Genomic DNA, 20,895 nt, shown 5'->3' with positions numbered 1-20,895 from the left:
GATACTGACTCAACTCAAGATAAATCTGCTACAAAAGCCTCCAGAAAGCCTCTCACACCTATGAAACGGGAAGATTTTCCATAAACACAGCTCCAGACAGTAACAGAAAAGGAAGGGAGGAGATGTAGGGGCTCTGAGTAGACTTCTCAGTCTGCACGGTCCAATGGAGGACAAAGGATGAGAGGAAGCTAGTATTGCCACAGTATGTGATTTACTCAGTCTGTTGCGTGCACATACACACAGCTGCCACCCAGCCCTTGTGCACTGAGAAACGGCTCTATGCAGGCAGGTGTCAGATGTTAAGTAAGAAGCTTCCAGGCAAACCTCTCTCCACACTGATGGATATTTATTTTAGAAATGAGAAGATTCTTTTGTATCACTTTCATATGGTTTAACCACATAAAAATGACAATAATTTCATTTTTTTAGAACTAGTTTGGGAGGTCTTTGTGTAGAAGGGTGTTTACTTTTCCTGTTCAGTTTTCTTGGCAGTGCTTGAAGGGATTCTGTCAGGATGAAATCATATATCTCTAGAAAATATTCTTTACTTATAACACCTAACAGCTTAGAATGCTTTAGTTTTTACCATATATACTGTGCATATAGGGACTGATCCAAAGCTGTTGGCTCCATAGTGCTTTGGCTCAAGACTATACATTTTTCAAGTTCTGCCTACACCATTTACTTTTTCCAGACTGACTATGGGGCTGTGAGAGTGCTTTGTTCTGAAGGCTCGTGGCTCACTGGGGCAACAACTGTAATTCTAGCACCTTCTCCTGCCATGAGCAGCTGCTTACTAGCTTTCTGGTTTACCCAGCTTGCAGAATTATTATGTAGGTTCCATGATGTAGCATTATGTAGGTTTCATCACATAGCAACGAGAGGTACATTTCAAAACTGAGGCAACAGTGCATTGCTTTCCCTGTTGTTATTTGCAGCACGCTAATGCCTGGAGGCTCCTGTCAAGCTGAGAGTGCCATTGTGGTAGGTAGTAGATAAAGAGAGAGTCAGAGATCATCCCTGCTGTAGGATCGCAACCTAAGCAGACAACATGGACGACGCTCAAGAGGAAAGAAAATATTGTTATGATTTTGCAAATGTGAAGTTGAGACACACACGGGAGAAGAGTATGATCCAGCCCAGCACTTGAGTCTTCCCATTTGACTCGAAGGTTATATTCACATACTCACAGGCTAGCCTGTGTTTCAGCAGTTCTGGCTTCAGTCATCTCCAGAGTTCAGTGAAGAGCCAGGAACAAGGTCCTGCTCACTTGATTCTTCAGTTCTGGGCATGATATGACATTGATACTTTTTGTTCTGTCACAAGAAAGAAGGAAAGTTCATTTCTAATTAAAATTAAATGTATATAACTATTTAGAAGATCATGCTCTTGTTATGTGTTAGAAGGTTTTTTTCTGTTCCTTTTGAACCACTTGAAATTGATCACTAAAGTCCTGGCTATGTTCTAGTTGAATATTCGGGCCCTCACGAAACTTGAAACTCATTAAAGTGTAACATAATAAAGTTTAATTCAGGATTCGTAGGCAAGATTTTTGTTAACTATGTCAAGATAATTTCCCTTATTAGAAACAGAATGGTTAAGCTGTTATTTGAGAGCATCTCTAATGTTTTTAGACTTACATTAATGATGCAGAATAATTGTGCCATCATAGAAATCAAGATTTTCAGATTATTGGGCCTTTTTTGCAACCAGAGATTCACAATTGTTCTCGTTCTTTTTTTCAAGACAGCTGCAAACATTCACATTGTAAAACATACTGACCATGATTAATTGTGGAAACTGCTTGTTTATCTGAAGTTAAGCACATGTATGAGCACTGCTTAGTCAAGCCTAGTTTATTTAATGAGAACGTTCAACTAAATTATAGTTTCTCATTGGCCCTTTAGAAATTAGAATTTTAATTCCTAAAATCAATATTATATTACAGATTATTAGTCTAATTCGTAATATGAACTGACTGTTAGATTTCCTAACTGGTGTTTTTCTGTTCATAAAACCTGTCCATTACTAACTCACTTTGACAGTTTATAGTTCCTGGAAGTGCAAGAAGTTTAGTGCTCCATTGCTTGGGCTTTTCATGAATTTATGTTGGTTTTAGGCCACATCCTTAGCACTGTGTATAAGAAAACCTAAAGGAAGACCATTGCCTTGAGCAGTCAGATCATGTTCACTACTGAGTCTGCCTATCTTCACGTGTATTGTATGTCTCCATAGACTTCACCATCTCTAAAAAAAAATAACTAAGGCATCACAACAGTCTGCTGGAAGAAAGAGATTGTTCATTTGGAAAGTGAAAAGTTTATGTGATCAATTTTGTATTTTGAATTAGTTGAATTTGTGGTGATACTTGAAATAAGCTGTATTTTGGGACCATCCTCTGTTCCCTATATGTTTCCAGTACAAACTTGTTTTCATTTATGTTCATTTGAAAAACATGCATATATGTGTATTCTAATACATGTATCACTAACATACACATATCCATTTCAACACATCCAGCCCTATGAATAGCCTTTTTCCTGTTACATTCCTCTCTGTTAGCCATCTCTAAATGTCTCAGTGGTTTTGTATTAATATAGTTTTCCTTCACTCAGTTCAAATATTCAACCTATTTTATGTATGTCAGCCTCTTCAGAGGATGAAAATCTTTCAAATTCTGGTTTTTTTGTGAAGTACAGTAGTTGAAATATTTTAAAAGTCTAGTTTGTGCTTCAACACATAATCACTACTTAGGTATTTAGAGGGTGGAGACAGACAACTGATGAACTGATAGACCTACAGTTAGGACAAGTCAGGGGGGTTTAGGGGCACAGATGTGCCAATGTCCTACTGTAAAACAGGCTAAAAAGACATTGTTTCTCTGTGCTACATATTAGTATAGCTTTGGGCACTAGTGTAGGAGAAGGAAGGAGGAATAAAAAGAATATTTTGGACAAAAAACATACAATCTCTTCACCGGGCTCTGGGAAGCAATACAGAAAGTACCAAAATGATGACTTTCAGCTGCACCTCAAGTCTGCACCTCAACAACAACCATGGTCAGCTCACAAAGGTGCCAGTTCCACTTGCACAGGGTCCCATTAGCTTGGTCCAGTAACTACCATATTCACCTTTTTAAGTATATTTCCTACTTGAATTTTAGTTCTGGTATTGTCAGATGCATGCAGGACATGATGGCATTATTCTTTTTTGTATGCCATCTGCATTGGAAGAGTCAGTTCAGTATGAGCAAAACACCCAAAAGAGAAAAGAGACAGAGGAATGCACAGATAAGAACTGTATGAAATAAGACTGGAATTATTTCAGTTAACATCACATAACTCTCCACAGTATGGGTAAAACGGTGTTACTATGGAAGAGCAGTATTTTTTAAAAAAGGATTTTTATCTTCAACAGCACAAGCAGTTTAGAACTAAATTGTAAATTTAGTAGGACAATATTAGTTCAAAGTGTTGCAAGTACCTTTAGCTGTTACAAAATAATTCTACAGCCCTGTGATTCTATTCTATAAGATTATCATTGATCTCTGTGTTTTTTAGGACTTTGAAATTCTGCCAATCGTATATTTCGTTTATGGTTTTGGTTACTTGCACATCCCCACTCCACTTTGCAGGTCCTTGCTCTACTCTACATTCTTTACTTTGTATCTATGAAAGCCCGTAAAAGCCACTGGGAACTGTGAAAGTACAAGGGTAAGTGAGAATTTGACCTCCTATTTCCTGAGCACCTGTACAGAATCGCCTGTTTAAAGCAGCTGGAAAGAATTGTGAACAAACTGATGTTATGTGTAAGGCAACAGAAGCAACCTGCAACAGAAATTTCACACACTGGAAAAACAAATCCTTTCTCTTTACTGAAGCACAACATTTCTTTCTGGAAGAAGAAATAGACAGCCTTTTCTGCAGAAGCCAAGATGCCCAAAGAGTTTATGTGGCCTGTTAGCCACTGAGATGTGAACTGCCAACAGAAACATTGTGGACTTATACCAATAACAAACAATGGGTTGCTGGAGGCAACAGCTATTACCATCACTTTAATAAAAGAAACTCTGGCAACTAACCATGTATCAAAATAGATTCTGAAATAAGAAAATGCCTTCTTTTCAGCACCTACTCAAATATCTTATTTTAGATTGTGCCAATACTGAAGGATAGCTGATATCCATATTAATTCTGAGTGACAATTTTGTGGGAAAATCTGGGAAGACCTCTTGCCCAATAACATTCATATGGAGAACATACTCCAGTTTAGCTTAACTGGCTGCCAGATGTCACTCCTATTCCACTGCTAAATAGCTCCTGGTACATGTGTCAGGCTTTAGAGGCCTTCAGTGTATTGCAACTTGGACAGTGGCCATTGCAACTTCTAACTCAATATGCAAAATGTGTTCATTGTTAGAAAGGGTTAAAGAGATTTTTGTCGTTGCTACTAACAGAACCAAGGCTGTCATCTAAAAGCAAACCACAGTGTCATTAGTGTTTATAGTGATGCTTAGGATATATCCTATCCCATTATAAAATCAGAGAATATCACCAGCAGATGAAGCACAGAAGAGGGGCAATGTGGCATTTTGATCCATCAGCATTGTCATCTAGGAAGGAAAAAATATTTCTTACCTACTAGCTGTTTCAATTTGTTATGGGTCTTACTGAGAGGGAGGGAACAGATACTCAAAATAACTTTATAAAATAAATAAAGAAGTTAGAATTGTTCTGTGACTGTAGACACAACCTTGAATGATTATTTCCATAATATGTTTATCAACATGATGCATTTTAAATGTGCTGAGCAGTTTCCATTGACTGCTGATCTCAGACTGTCAGAGTGTTTTTCCTCTGCATCTTCCACAAATTCTGCTTCATGCTGTTGACATGTTTCATAACTTCCCTTCATTGTCTGCCTCCATCCTGCTTGGAGCCTGAGGGTGTCTTTCTCCATAATTGGTCTTTTTAGTTTCTGCCTGGCTTTGCGTTCTTCAAGGGCAGGTTCTCTGAGCCTTCTTTGTCCTGAATGTTTAACTTACTCCCCCAGCAACCAGTTTCAATAACGTCATGCAGGAAAGGAAGGTATTCTTAGGATTAGAAAAAATGGCGGTATCTGGCTCTCATGCTTTCATTTTGGATGTGGGAGTATGTCCAGGTCAGTGTGGTGTTTTGCATAAAGTTGATGGGAAGAGTATTTTCTTATATTCTCATTCAGAATATAGGACTTTTTTGTGTACACATTTCTGCATTTCTCTGAAGTGCCTTCTAACATACCGTGAATGGAAGATCTAGTATTTTAAGCAATTTTCTGTGTACGGCTGACAGAATTAGGGGTTGTATTCAGTACAGCTTAAACAGAAAAAATCTGGGTTTAATGTGATGAAGACTGAAATTCAGTCAACAATCCTGTTGGTGCAGCATTTACACAGCTAGTGCTGAGAAGGGCTGGCTTAATACTAGGTGTTCACCCAGGAGCTGAAGAGGTTCTTCCTGCTCTCCCATTGCATCTCTCAAGGCCTTAGCACTCCTTACCTCATAAGCAAAAGTCAGTCAGGAACACCACAACTGGCTCTTCCTGAAGAAATTCCTGCTCAACAATTCACTGACACATTCCTTTGATGGACTTTGTTAATATCTTCATTTTTTTTGTTGACAGAAAAAAAACCCAGCTAATTAAATCTATTCAGTCTCAAAATACATTGGCCAGGCTCCTGCACACCAAAAACTTTTGATTTATGACGTAAAACTGTTCCTATGGTATTGCAGGACTCCCAAAGACTTGATGTCTGAGAGCTTTTGACAGGAACTGAAAATGCAGAGGAACAGTAAATATTCTTCTTAGCCTATTCTGCAGCTACAAGAAAGGCGATGGTAATCAGAGAGGGAGAATTCTCTTTCATTTGCTGCTTCTTCACTCCATCTGTCATTATTAAAAGAGAAAAATTAAGGTGACTTTATTCTGTGCTGAAGGTTTTCTCTCCTGACCCCTTCACAGATGGGAGACTGGGAAATGGAGTACCTGCAGTCTTACATGTGGGGTTGGACTGCAGACACGAGATGTCTTCTGTTCTCATCTGCTATCAAGAGAGACTAACGAGACCGTGATTTTGGCAGATGAATTGTGCTATAAACCTAAACCATCCCTTGTGCAAGCCTGCAATCGCTTTGACTGCCCTCCCTCCTGGTATCCTACAGAATGGCAAGAGGTAAGAATGTATGTATATTCTCATTTTATGACTGTTAAAAATAGTCATTATATGCTCTAGCCCATCAAGAACATTCATGAATCATTCCGATGAGCCATTAAAAGTCTGAAAAAGTGTGCCTTTTCGCTGTTTAAAAAAAATGCATCAACATTTCCAGAGGTAAATAATGACTATAGTTACTTCTAATGCAAAGTTACTGGAAACTCTTAACAGCTGGCTACAGATTCCAGATAAAAATATCTGGTGGTCAGCTGCAGTGAGTGGATTTGGGTTAGCAATGCCAAGGTTTCTAAGAATACAAAGGATCAAGGAGGAGAGAATATCTAAAGTGTGTTGGGTGTTCTGTATGTTCTCAAATAATAATTTAGTTTAGAACAAGAAGCACTCCTGATCCTTCACAGTCACAAATGGGTGTTAGGCACTTCCCTTTGGGAGACGGATGCCGTATCACACTAAGGCTAAAAATTGCTGTCTACACAATGGATCTGGACAAGGCTTTGTGTCTTTGGAAAGCAACCTGAAACAAGTTTATTTGCTGCCATCTGATTGCAAATGAAAACACTTGTGCAATTCAAGATGACTTAAAGATGCTTCTGTTGGATATAATACTGCACAGGAAGGAAGGATCCTGCCCTATTGTCAACAGTAAAGGAAAAATTTGCTGTGTGGTGGAGGGCAAGCAAAAGGCCTGTTTAAATCTTCACTTCTACTGGGTGCAAAGATTCATTCCACCCTATGAGAAAACTATGAGCACTTGGCATGATGCTTACATATGCCTACCCAGTCTCCATCTGTAAAATGTGCTCTTTACTTAACAGCCAGGGAAATGTTGATGTGCTTACCTAATGAAGTAGATAAGTCTGTGAAGCTATACTTCATGGGAGAGCTCTGGGTTTGGGCAGCCATTCCAGCAACAAAAATTTATGCCAGCCTGATATTCCATCAAAGATGGATAACTAGCCTACAGCATTAGTCCCTTTTTTTAAACAATTTAGAGATGTTTTATGCTTTAATTTGTCTATCTATACTTGCATACACATATTTGTTTAGTTGTACTTTTGAATATTTCTAGGCTATACTCATACATAAATGGTCTATTTGTAAATAGCAAATATTACTCTAATAGTACATAATGTAATAAAGTCAGGCATTTCAAACTTAGGATATGCTAGGAGTGCCTATGTTTGTTAAAATCCTGTAATTGGCCAGAGTCCTTACAGAAAGCAATTTTCTGTAAGTTTATTTGAACAACCAGAAGAGATATACATTACAGCAAGCTGAAAAATTGACTTTCTGCTAACAATGACCGTTAGCTATAGGCCACCCTGGAATGGTACCAAAATAGTTTCCAGTAGAGCAATTTCCAAACAAGTTTTTTTCAAGATTTGAACATCTTCCTCAACAGTGTAAACACGCATATTTCTGCCTGGATAAAGTAATGTTTCAGCCATTGTTGTATCTGCTCAGGGACTCTCAAATATGCCGTTTTTTTGAAAGGTGTAGCAGATCTTAGCGAGGAGGGAGCTCAATTAAGTATAAAGGCTTTAATCAGCATGTGATCAGGAATTAAATCAAACTGCTCAATTCACATCTTTTGTGTTACTTGCTGCCTTCCCTGGGGTGGGTGAAGAGAGAGAGCCTGTGCTGCAATTCATTGCTGCAGCTTAATGAAGGTCACGTTGTAGTTCCTCTGCGCTTTCTTCCACAGGCTTTTCAGGCTGGCCAGCTGTGTACGTAGCTCCTGACTACATGGGCACTGAATACTCCCTGTTCTTACCTTTCACCAGGAGAAAACAGTGCAAAAAATGTACATCTCTGCCTACTGTCTTCTGCCTCTGTTTGGATGAGTAGAGTGCAAGAAAAGAAAGCCAAATCCATCAAAATTAATTTCCATTTTCTCATTTTTTAAAGACATCTGTCTTTCTTCTTTGCACCACCAACCTCTGTAAAGTTATTTCCACCCTGTAGGAAAGCCAGGCCTCGCAAGTTCAGTCTCACACAAGTTCCCCATGGATGACCTCCAGGTGAAAACCTGCACCATCATGCCAGTGCGTTGCACTTAGGGATAGTTACAGCTGTTGCCTTCTGGGGTGTGTGAGGGTAAAGACTGTTTGAACAGGATTTAAGTGCCTGAGACTTCTCCTGGAGGTGAGCTCCAGCCATGTAGCAGAGCTGTCATGGAGCAATCCAGCAGAAGTCGTCTGCAGGAGGATTTTTTTTTCTTGCGTTAAGGGACCTACACCACCCCCAGTTTCCCCAAATCCCTGAGAGGGTTCCCCACATATGGGGAGATAGAGGGCCCTGGGGGAAGGTGCCTTCCTTGCCCTAAGGAAGGTTGTTTAAGGCTTAGAATCATAGAATCACAGAATCATTATGGTTGGAAGAGACCTCAAAGATCATCAAGTCCAACCGTATACCTGATGCCACCATGCCCGCTAAACCCAATAAACCACATCTTGAAGCACCACATCTAAACGTTTTTTGAACACCTCCAGGGATAGTGACTCCACCACCTCCCTGGGGAACCCATTCCAATGCTTAACGACGCTAACAGTGAAGAAGTTCTTCCTAATATCCAGCCTGAACCTCCCCTGGCACAACTTGAGACCGTTTCCTCTTGTCCTATCATTAGGTACCGGGGAGAAGAGACCAACCCCCACCTCACTACAACCTCCTTTCAGGTAGTTGTAGAGGGCGATCAGGTCTCCCCTCAGCCTCCTCTTCTCCAGACTAAACAACCCCAGCTCCCTCAGCTGCTCCTCGTAAGACTTTTTCTCCAGGCCCTTCACCAGCTTTGTCGCTCTTCTCTGGACTCGCTCCAGCAGCTCAATGTCCTTCTTCTAGTGAGGGGCCCAAAACTGGACACAGTATTCAAGGTGCGGCCTCACCAGCGCAGAGTACAAAGGGATGATCACTTCCCTAGTCCTGCTGGCCACACTATTTCTGATACAGGCCAGGATGCTGTTGGCCTTCTTGGCTTCACCCACATTTAGAGGGTAACATCTGTTCTCCACACAGCCTGGTATAAAGCCATTTCTTTGGTCTCATCTGTGCAGTTCATTGTGCTTTCAAGAGTGCTTTCTCACGACAGTTTCAGGCAACAAACAAACAAAAGATTTAAACTGCAATGAGCAATGTTTTCTTTTCTAAGGCCTTTTATGCTTCTTAAGGAAGTGTTTTCTGAATTACATGCCTTTAGAAGCCCCAGTGTTCCTGGCAGATAAACACATGATAATTATCAGTGTTGTAATATTCCAAGCAATTTTTTAAATCTCTCTTTACAGATTGAAGACTATTTATTTTTAAATAGTTCTGTTTCTTAGCTAAATCCATTAGGATGTTTATCTTGTTTTCAGTAGTGTGCTTCTGGAGGAAAGTGGATATAAGCTTTCATTTTTACAAGGCCCTATAAATATCTACTCTGCAGAACTCAAATGGGAGACATGCATTAGTAAATCTTCAGCCTCCTTCATTTTATTACTCAATAAGCACCATAATCTTAGTCCCAGCATTCTTTTTTAGCTGCTCGGTGCTATCCGTGCTCCAAAGATAATTAGAACAATGGTTTGACAAAAGTCAGCATGGTAACATTTGCAGATATTTTACTAGACATTTTTTCTCCACGTTGTAAAAAGTGCTTTCTAAATCTTCAAGTGTCAGGCCTCGGAGAGTAACTGAAAGACCTGCTGAGAGAAAAATGTTTACTCCCTTTGCAGATGCCTTATCTTACTGTAGAGTGATAGCAGAGAATTAATTTTTGAGAGTAAGGCCAAAACTTGTATTGCTGAGTCCGACCAGCTTGAGCAGAGGGCAGTGCAAAATTAAACCACCTGGAAGAGCAGAGGGGTAGGAGCACCCCTTCTTCAACTGTCCCTGTGAGCAGGACTGACTGTAAAATGACAGCCTTTCAAACATTCAGCTACTACCCCAAACTGGTAACAGTTATGATGCTGAGCAACTATTGCCTAGCCCTTTATTTTTCATTGATAACTGCCTTTTTTCCACAAGTTTGTGGTCCTGGTTAAAGCTAGACAGAAATATAATTAGCTTTAGCTTAGATTAGTTTTCCACTCATGGTTCACTATGCAGCCAAACAAATGCTTACACCAGCATATGCGAAAAGGCAGCAGAAAACCAGGAATGACTGGCTGGGAGAATTGGAAGTATAGATTGTCTTCTTTGATGTCAGCCTTGCCTCATGTTTCCCTAAGCTAATTGTTGAACTAGGCGTAATCAAGTAGCAATGTGGAATATGCCACTCTGGAAGTTGGTACTCTGACAAAGTCCCACATCCCCTGTAAAGGAATGTCAGAGGATATTGGGCTTGGCTCTGCTCAGAACCTGTGAGGAGCAGGAGTATGAGGAGACATAGCTCTAACAGCCATGCTTCACCTACTGGCGTGGGTGAGATGAAACCACTCTGTCATAAAAGCACCTTTCTCTGTTGTAATGGTGCTATGAGATCTTTCTGAAGAGCAGAGAGATATAGCATGTTATTCAGATGGGATATGTCCGAATGAGGATCCTCTAAACACTGTTTTTTCATATTGCCTTTATAATACAAGCAGATGTTGCTGTCATCAATTACCCCCTTTCTTGGAAGAATGCAAAGGCTAGAAGCTTCCACTAGGGAAAAATCAGCAAAGACCCCCCGGGTGGTGAAGGCTCCAGAGGTGAAATACAGGTACAGGCACAGCTCCAATGCAGTAATCCAGGACTGTCCTACAAAAGCATTCCCGTGGACAAGGAGGAATCTCATTACTGCGTTTGGCTCTCTCTGATGCTTAGCAATAGAGTATGGTGTTGAGTAGCAAGTTATTCTTCACGGAACAAAGCCATGTAAGCGACTGAAGGGCAAGAAGCAAGAAAAGATCTGTTTTGTCCTACTCTTTTATCTGGTAGTAATGGAAGGGCAGGGAGAATTTCTGGGATTTTATTGATTGATAGAAGGAACATGCTTTTGATGTATTCATACAATGCCTAACCCATTTTGGCTCTGGTATATGATAACAGTCCTTAGGCAATCTTGAAATATTTTTAATCTTTTTTTTTAAATTTACTCTCTCCTCAGGAATGAATTGTCCTTGAATGAAAGGTTGATAAATATTTTCTTTTGTTGAAAACTAAAGTATTGGTTTACATGTTTAATTTTTTTGAAGCCTTTGAGCTTTGTAGCATTCTAAATAAGTAGGACAAAAGCTATTTTTACTCATTAGAGAACAAACTAAACTGAATATAAATATGTCTTTCCGCACTTCCTGTCTGTCTGTCAAGGAAAATGTATATCCTAAATAATCAGGCTAGCATTACAGTTTATGCAGCTCTCTCTATCTAAGAAATAAGGGCCTTTCATGACTGCAAGATTTTCTAAAACAGTTCCTTTTTAACTGCTTGAGTGTAAGTTTTAATAGTTCTTCATATGGTTTTCTGCTTCTCAGGCATAATGCCCATGTCTCAAGCTATAAGCAACTCCTAGTCATGTCAGTGTAGTGCCAGCTCTGTGTAGTGGAAGAAGAAGCAAGAAAAGGAGTTGAGCTGTCTGAACTGAGCAGAAGAACTAGGAGTCTGTTACCAGCCTGAGGGAAAAGATCCCCAGGAAAAAGGGCTGAGCAACCAAGTTTACAAAAAAGACTCAGGAATGCTATTAAATTTGCTTGTTCAAAATTTCCTGCCCTCCTTGGGTAGAAAATGGATACAGAGAGGGATATTTACATTACAGAGAGAAGGGAGGTAGGTTCTCTGGATATTAATCATCCTACTTTACTTTGATTCAAATAAACCTTCCTCCTTACTTTTTGGAAAGAGTATACACTGCTGTCATGACAGCCATAAATACAAAAGGGCTGCATGGATGTTTAACGGTTTATTATATTAACCTGATAAGCAAATTACTGTGACTAACAGCAGATTGCAGCTTTCACATGAATTAAAAATCAGAGAAATGCCATAATGCAAGAAGTCTTCAAGGACAGGGATTCCGGGCTGAATAGTTAAGTTTTGAGCTGCAGATAGACTTCATGCAGATCAGAAATGAGAAATGAGAAAATTACAAAAGGAAGAAAAAACAAAGTGATAAACTGGGTAAATTTTTATTTATCACACTCTCAATTTGTTTTTGTTTTTCTTGCTAATATAAACCTTTTTTTAACAAGCTAAATTTGAATATTTCGTTCAAGCTAAGTATTTAGTTCATAGCTACTGTTACCTAATATGTATAATCAAATCCTAGAAATTAAGATCTTGGATCATCTACTGCTGGAGAAGACTTTTCCACTCTCTCTGGCACTGCCAGTAACAAGTCAGAGCTCAGGCACAGACATTAGGATGTAGATCCTCCACATCATGTGCAAGTGTCTCATTTTCCAGTTGGTGGTTTACAGGAAAGGACAACTTTTCCACCTCCATACTGCAATTCCAACCCATTGTTTCCATGTTTTTGCACAAACTCCTGAAACCAGAACATTTCAGAAATAGTGAAGCAGTTTTTCTAAATATTGGCAAAATAAGCTGCTTCCACTTTCCCAAATATTTTTGACATTTTTAAAAGAAGTCTGCCTTGATGTGCCTGAAATTTTTTTTTTTTATTTTCTATTTGGCCAAAACTGAGTGTGGATTTCTACCCAAATTCACAAGTAATTTTTGCTGTAAATTGCCATAGTGCAAGTGTGATGTAAGATGGCTGACTCTTATCTCCCACAGTGTTCACAGACTTGTGGCAGTGGTGTCCAGAAGCGAGATACAGTTTGTAAGCAGCGCCTGGCAGACGGAAGCCTCTTAGAGCTTCCAGAAACCTTCTGCTCCACGCCAAGGCCAGTTAGCCAACAAGCCTGCAAAAATGAGAATTGTCCCAATGAGTGGCTTCTCTCCAACTGGACACAGGTATGCTACTTGTATGCATAATTATTGTGCTGTTATTGGCGATGAAGTTCCTCAGTCACTTGGGACAGAGGAGCCAAATGAGCTCAGACTACATAAAGCATGTTATGCCCAATTTTGTCCTGTAATCTGTCCTTATCATCCAGGTAGGGGATGTGATCACTAGCTCAATGTTCCTCTTTGAAGATTGCCTCCACAGATGTGGTTTAGCCATTCAGCCAAACCATTAAGACCTCCCTTACAACGTAAACACAAGCAATGCTCAAAACAATAAATCCCTGCCTCTGTCCATGCCTATACTTACGTTCATCCAAGGCATCAATGAAGAGCAATCTTTACTCCCTCAATCTAAATGCTTTTTCTTCACAAAGCCTGGCTGTTCTGAGGTCAATAGTCTTTTCTTCTTGGGGGCTTTTCAACCTTTCCCTATGATGCAGAGAACAGGAGGGAGGGATTTCTGCAGTCTGCTATAGGCACATTATTACAGACACCAAGCATTTTTCGTTCTAGGACACTGCTTTTGCAATGTTAGCTAGCTACTTCCTTCCTTCAATGTAGACATGGCAAAACAAACTCACTCTACTGAAGTCTCTTGCACTTCCCCAGGCTCCCTTTCTGGCTCCATATAGTTTAAGAAAAATTCCCTTTATATTTATGACAGTACAACTGAAAATATAATTTGATCTTTTAATGCCAGTATGAAAATCATTCCCCATCTTGCAATCTCTACCACTGCTCTCCCAGTTCTCTTTCATGGAAGGAGGTGGAAATGGTCTTAATTGTGAAAGAAACATTGATCATCTCATGGAACTGTCCCACCTGCACCCTTCATATATTGATCTGTCTTGACATTTTGCTCAAAGAGGATATTCTCATGAAGTCTGCTGCCAGGAGACACATAGCCATTCTGGCAGTGAAGATGGCAATTCTGTTCCCAATCTGTCCTCCTTCACAAGAAGGTGCTACATGGTTTCTGTTGACTTCTCTCTCTCCTCCCCATTTGAAGGCTGCCATGTTTTTGTTTTTCTTACCCTTAGTGAGTTTTCTCCCCCTCACTTAATTTCCAATTCCCATTACCACATGTGTATACCTACATGTAACAGAAGCGCACGTGTATCTTTGTGCTACCAGCTTTACAGCACTCAACCCACTTTCCAGCACATATACACACTGCTGCCTGGGTCCCAGGGCAATTGTACTGCCTGTATTCTCACTTTCTGTGATGCTGTATAGATAAATATGAAATAAAGTAGGCATGCTGAATGCCATCAAACAACGCCCACCTGTGTATTGAGCACCACAGTCTGGTATTAGAGGGTTTATGCTCTTATCTAAGCCATGTGTGCTAACTACCAGGCTGAGGTAACTCAATGATATCTGAAACACTCATCCATTTATCATTTCTAATAGTTCTGTAACGGTAAAGCTCAAAGATTAAGTTCAGGCCAGATTTTAGCAGAACAGGATGTATCAGTGAAATGCAACTCAATGTGGTCTGCTCTTGGCTATGAGCAGGAGTTTTTCCAGACAGTAGACACAGACATATAGAAAAAAATTGCAAAGACAAGCTTTGTACTGTAGCACAGTACCATTAAAACAAGGGACACCATCTGCGTGAAAGAAGTGCTAAAGGGAGCATGGGAAGATTCGAAGCTCAAAGGACAGAAAATACCTGATATTTCATCTCCTTACTGTGCCTGCACTGTTTGTACCTGAATGGCCAGGTGCTGCTCTGCATTATTCCACTGCGATGTTTTGGAAGCTCTAACTGATCCATACCGGGGTATGAGTATGCAGTGTGGATATGGGAGGTGAGGGGGTGTGTGTGACAAGGAGCACCCTTTTGCTTTTAATACACGTTGTTCCTAATGTTTCCTATTCTGTTCCTAGTGTTCGGTGAGCTGTGGAGAGGGCACCCAGAGTCGAAATGCCATTTGCAGAAAGATGCTGAAAACAGGAGGGTTTGTTGTCATCAATTCCTCACTGTGCCCACCTTTGCCATTCTCATCCTTGATCAGGCCCTGTGCAGTAGGCATCTGTGCAAGTAAGTGGAAAAGATGCTTGAGAGTGTCTGGGGAAAGGGGGCTTGGATGTCCATCATTAAGAAATCCATGCTGTCATCTGCTCCATAATGTTCTAATGCACTAGTGGTTTTCAGTCTTGCAGAGCGGCAGCTGCTGCTGAGTTTTTCTGTGAACAAGTATGCTTTGTTTAGCAATAAAGCAAGTCAGTGGATGACAGCTATAAATTTTACCATTGGAGCTGGGTCTGAGCCAACGTGCTGGAAGAGAGCTACTAGTTTCTGGAAGAACTGGCTCAAAATTCTGACCCAAATCTGGATCTAAATTTCACAACTGGAATGTAGAGGCTCAGAGATACAGCACAGCAGCCTGAGAGCAGCTGCACAAAAACTCTCTGCTGAACAGGTGAAAAGAAAATGGTTGGTACGGGATTTTGTTGAAGATCATTTAAAAAATTATTATTTTGTTATGTTACTCAGAACCCTCTATAACCTGGGATTTCTAATGAACCATGCAATGTAAGTTAGATGTATTTTATGTTGGTATTTCATGCATTTGTTGTTGCCCTTCACAAGAGCAGTAGTCTTCCTGTATGCCCTTCCTTGGCTTGCAGTGAGCCAAGTGGATATGTGAAAGCTCGAAAGCCAGCTTAGTTTCAGCTTAAAGCAGACTATGAACTCTCAGACTGATAAATGTTGGGTATGTCAGGGAAGAAAGATCTGACATTCAGAACCAAAGCTGGGACCAAATGTTGCATGGTATTTATTAATAATATACATATGCTGCTTTATTTAGTGCTTCATACAAAGATCTCTGTCATAGAGATCTGGAAATTGGAAGGACACACTGAAATACTGCACTTTAATAGTATTTACCATATTTTTAAGCCTAGTCCATACAGTTTTGTTGTGTTCAACATTACTCCCTGAGGTAGCAGCACTTTCACTCTTCCTTACCACTGTGAGCTGCAAGATCATGTTTCCTTTGAGGGTTTGAATGGTAAACACTTGTCTTTTCAATGTATTTATTAAGCAACAATCTTCATTTAAGTACTTTAACAACAAGAATTACATTTCTGCTCAAGTTTTCTCCCTCCCGTAAAGCTTTTGTCCCTGGCCTTTTGGTTTCTGCATGTACCTTGGGCAGGACTACTTTTTCATTTGTAAAGTGCGCCTTGTTGTTCCTCTTATTTTGACTGCTCCAACTTAACATTCAGCAACTGGTGGTCAGTTTCTCCCATAACTGACTAGTGGGTCAAATGTTGACAGCACCAAAGTAAACTGCTTGGTTTTTTTAACAGTATCACATACTAATAGTATTAATGATATTTCAGGGCACAACAGGCCAGCGCATAAGCAAAGGCCCCTAATTATGACCGTAAAGAAAGTTTACATCCAGACAAGGAAGCAGAAGAAGCTACACTTTATTGTGGGTGGGTATGCCTACCTGCTGCCCAAAACCTCGGTTATTCTCCGATGCCCCACGAGGAGGTTCCGGAAATCAATGATCACTTGGGAGAAGGATGAAAAGAGGCTCGTCAGCTCAGCTCACATCACCATTGCGCCCTATGGATATATGAAAATCCACCGTTTGAAGCCTTCAGACACCGGGACATACACCTGCACAGCAGGGCCAGCCCAGGAGCATTTTGTCATTAAACTAATTGGAAGTAACAAGAAGATCATTGCTGGGCAGCCAACTGGTATTAGGGAGGAAGAGGTCATGAGAAAGGCCAGCTTAAATGAAGCCTTGAGAACAGAGGACAAACATATCAACGGGATTCTCTTCAATGGGAGCAAGGCTGAAAAGCGAGGGCACCTTGCTGACCCCAGCAGGTGGTATGACAATATTGTCTCAAGACTGCTACAGCATAGGGGCTGGCCAGGGGAAAATCTGGAGTCCTGGGAAGCCCAGGAATCCACAGAGAGAAACGCATCCTCAGAAGAGGACCAGAGTCAGGAGTATAGCCTGCCATTGACTATGGTCACCGAGCAGAAACGCTTGGATGACATCATAAGGAATTTGTCTCAACAGCCTGAGGAGCTTAAAGATGTCTACACTGAGCAGCTTGTTGTGCAGCTGGCTCATGAGGTTTTCAAGAGCCACTTGGAGCACCAGGACTCTGTCCTTAAAACATCGAGACAAAGACTAGATTCAGCCTCGGTGGAGTACCCTCTCCACAGACATGTTTCTGGATTTACAAGCTCCCTGAGGACATCATCTGCTGAAGCATTTCTTCCCACCTCTGTAGACCTGGCAAATGGCTTGCGCAGACCTCATCAAAAGCCTGCCATCCTCCGAAAGATTTCAGCAGCACAACAACTTTCTGCTTCAGAGGTTGTTACCCACCTGGGACAGACGGTGGTTCTAGCCAGTGGCACATTGAGTGTGCTGCTTCATTGTGAAGCGGTGGGAAATCCAAAGCCCACCATCAGCTGGGCTAAGAATGGAGAGGAGGTGAAATACAATGATAGGTAAAACAAATTATTTAACTTTTAAGAAAATAATTGATATTTTGACTACTTAGTTTCCATGTTTTACTGCCTGTCAGTGCCATGGACAAAACCATATTTTGCTGTAGTCTGATTTCGTAGCAGAAAGAAGGGCTAACACATGTTAAGTGGTGAACGAGGCACTGTAACTCTTCAGCAAGGTCTGGATGCTGAGTCAGTCTGGTGGGGCAAAGAGGAGCTTTACCTCTCTTTCAGGAAGCAAAAAGAAGAGTTTGTTAAGTACTAAAGTAGATAAGTGTCTAATGTAGTCAACAGAGTACTCCACGCCTGGGGGCTGGGAGCCTTACTGTATTTTCCAATCTGAAGGTGGAGGTTTCTGCTATGAAGATTGGTTTTGAGATACAAAAAATGATTACTGGTGATTACTATTACTATTATCCTCTTGGAGATACAAATTGCATTTCTCGCGGTGCTCCAGCAGGGTCTGTCTGACGTGGTTGTGGTAACAGAAGGTGGAGGAAGTGAGGCTTCTGCCTTCCACACATGCATCTGCATGTAAAACTGCCCCAGGATAAACTTCAGGGGGCATTACAATCACCATTCCCTGTGTATGTTCTGATAGAGACTGGAAACTGTGGAACCATACTTCATGACTATTTGCAGCTATGCTGTCATCTCAACACACTGATCTCTAAACATTAGACTTCTGATGTGAGTTGGTGCATCCTCATCCGTTCAAACTCCAGTGTGCTGGCCACAGGTGTAACCTGAGAACTTGAGTAACAAAATGTTTTTATCAGTGTACCACAGAAATGATGTTGGTTTTCCTTCAGGTAGCCTTTACCTGCCTATGACTCCACGTTACTTGTTTGTGTGCAAGAGCACACAAAAAGACGTAATTTTCGATGCTAGTTATACACTTAACTGGACTGATAGCATAAGTTTTTCTCATGTGTATACTTGAGATTTTATATTTTGATTCTGTTCTGTGGGAAAGTGGTGTATAAGGATAGGCAGAGAGTGTAAGAGGCAGTTATATTAACCAACATGGTACAAGAAAGCAGTCCAGGGATCTGCTAGCAGCTCTTTCTGCACAAGATATTGACTTCAGTTAAGACATCTGAATTTAGTCATAAAGCCAGCTTGGCCGATGAGAAAAGATGGAGTCAAGGCAAAAATTAATTTCCAGTGTGATACCTGTAGATCATCCAGTAAAGTCTTGACTTAGGTACAATTGCTCCTTCTGCATAGTTACACAATTATTTTAGTAGCTCCTTTCTCACTTCAGCAACTGAATCACTCTGAAATCTTTTTTCTCTAATGTACTGAATTTCTTGGTTCTTCTCTCTCTCTGTGTGTCTGAAGGCTAGTAAGTATATTAGGTTTCACACAAAAAAATGGTAACTTTTGCAAGGGGAGAGGACGTTAAGAGCAAGAATGTATCTGTTGTGGAAATCACATGCAGTCTTCATCAAGACTTAGGCCTATAGAATTCCTTTATTTGGCCATATTCTTGTGAAAATATCTTCATGGCCCCCCAAAAGTTTCATATATAGATTTTCATTGCCAATGGTTACATCCTGTTGGAAGTGTTACATTAAGAGAATTTTTTTTTTCTCTGCTTGAAATGACCGTGATTTCTGTGGTATGCTTGAAAGGCCATGGAGGGTACACAAAGTGCACATGCAGTTAGTGCTGGACACTACACTCATGAGAAAATTACAACTTTTATCTCACACCATATAATCAGCCATGGTATAGCAACAGGCAGATTAATTTAGCTGACAACAAAACAGTGTTACAATTGCTGACATTTTAGTTTGGATTTTTTTTTTATTTTATTTTACAATGTCTTTGAACTTTTTTTTCTGGTTTGGTTGAAATATCATTAAATGCTGTGTTGTATTTCTGAATTATCAGGCAACTATATGTGCTCAAAATTTCTATCAGAAAGACTCAGGGAAGCACAGTTTATTTGCCGGTTAGTAGTGTTATTCATTGACAACTCTTCTTTAAAGGCTGAGGCAGTTTCCACTTTATGACCTTCCTTCTGCACTCTTCACTTATGGTTCCTCCAGGTTGGTGGGTGGGGAGGAAATGAGCAGTGCTCTGGGCTTCAGGGGTACTCAGCATCTGTAACTTTGGAGTTAATGGAAGCTTAGAAATCATGCTGCATATAAAAATTGGGTTGTGGATGTTTTACTGGCTTCTTAACAGCAGTATTCTGGTTTTGGATCAGAATGCTCTTGCTGGCTGCCAATCAGCTGTGTAAATGAAAGCCGCAGTTTAAGCAGTCTCACAGTGCAGTGATGTAAACTGCAAAGCCATCTGCATGTGGTGGTGTTTGGTTAGTATGCTTGAGCTGTCTTTCAGCTCTGCAGATTTCTTCATACTTTGCCAACCACTGAATGGAGAAAAGAAACCATTTTTCCAGCCCACTTCTGTCTTAATGGGAATAAGAAAATTAATATAGATGGGCCTTCCTGTACCGATATCAAACAGAGACGCTTTCAGGGTGAAGAAGGTCAGAGAGTTGTGCTGAAGTCCCTCAGCTCATGTCCTACTGAGTATGCTGAGATTCTGTTTGTGTCTGGTTTGTGCTTAATTTTTAGAGCGTAGGTTGTTGGTTTTAGGTTGGGTGATAGCTACCTGTATTGCGTATTACCAAATACTGAGATAAAGGCACCCACTTTCATGCATTGTGGCCGTGGATGTTGTCTGGACCAGTGATGTAGCAATGAATGGCTCTATTCCCATTGTCTCCTTCCATGAGCTGTTCCATCCACATCCATAAAAGTATTTATGTCCCCTACTACATGGCTCTTGCAAAAATTAGTTTATTCAGCTTTAATCTAGGTACTGTCACAAAAAGATCCAACACAGGCCCCAAAAAAGTGTTGGTTTTCAGTTACTCGATAGAATGAAAACACATGACACAAAAAGCTGCATTAGTTGAAAATATCTGTGTGGTTCCAGTAAAAGATCCTTGACTTGAGTCTGCATATTCAGCCTGAGTGCATATTTAACATGAGTGTCCATACTCTCTCCAAAGGTTAAAGTGTCAAGTTAACACCGGCATGGGTTCTGAGTGAAGTTTCAGAGCCTGCTAGTATCTACACCAAAGTCTGGAGACTTCTGTAAATGATGGAAAATGTTTTCTTTCAAATAAAATTCAGATTAACTCCCTTAGGAATCAATTTTAAAAGTGAAAAATCTTCGAGGGATTTATGCATTGTTTAGTAAGCCCTCCAAATATGCTGTAATTTCCATCAATGGGAACCCATTGGTACTTGATAATTCAACTTTCAGGCTGGATCGATGGGCTGAGGCCAAC

General features: G+C 40.5%; 1 protein-coding gene across 1 annotated transcript in view; it reads left to right on the top strand.

The window, feature by feature from the left end:
* The window catches only part of ADAMTSL1 (ADAMTS-like 1), a gene marked incomplete at both ends in the record, with an annotated part of 87,958 nt that extends 70,376 nt beyond the window's left edge, over positions 1-17,582 (top strand). Inside the window, 4 exons of the mRNA XM_009707145.1 lie at positions 6,001-6,211; positions 12,911-13,090; positions 14,978-15,131; positions 16,442-17,582. Coding sequence (XP_009705447.1) covers positions 6,001-6,211; positions 12,911-13,090; positions 14,978-15,131; positions 16,442-17,582 — 1,686 coding nt within the window. The remainder of the gene's footprint in view (positions 1-6,000; positions 6,212-12,910; positions 13,091-14,977; positions 15,132-16,441) is intronic.
* Between the last annotated feature and the right edge of the window lie 3,313 nt (positions 17,583-20,895).

This window comes from Cariama cristata, unplaced genomic scaffold (genome assembly GCF_000690535.1).
Source record: "Cariama cristata isolate BGI_N322 unplaced genomic scaffold, ASM69053v1 scaffold20989, whole genome shotgun sequence".
NCBI lineage: Eukaryota > Metazoa > Chordata > Aves > Cariamiformes > Cariamidae > Cariama > Cariama cristata.
The sequence above is the reverse complement of the archived record's forward strand: the minus strand, read 5'-3'. Positions and strand labels throughout refer to the sequence as shown.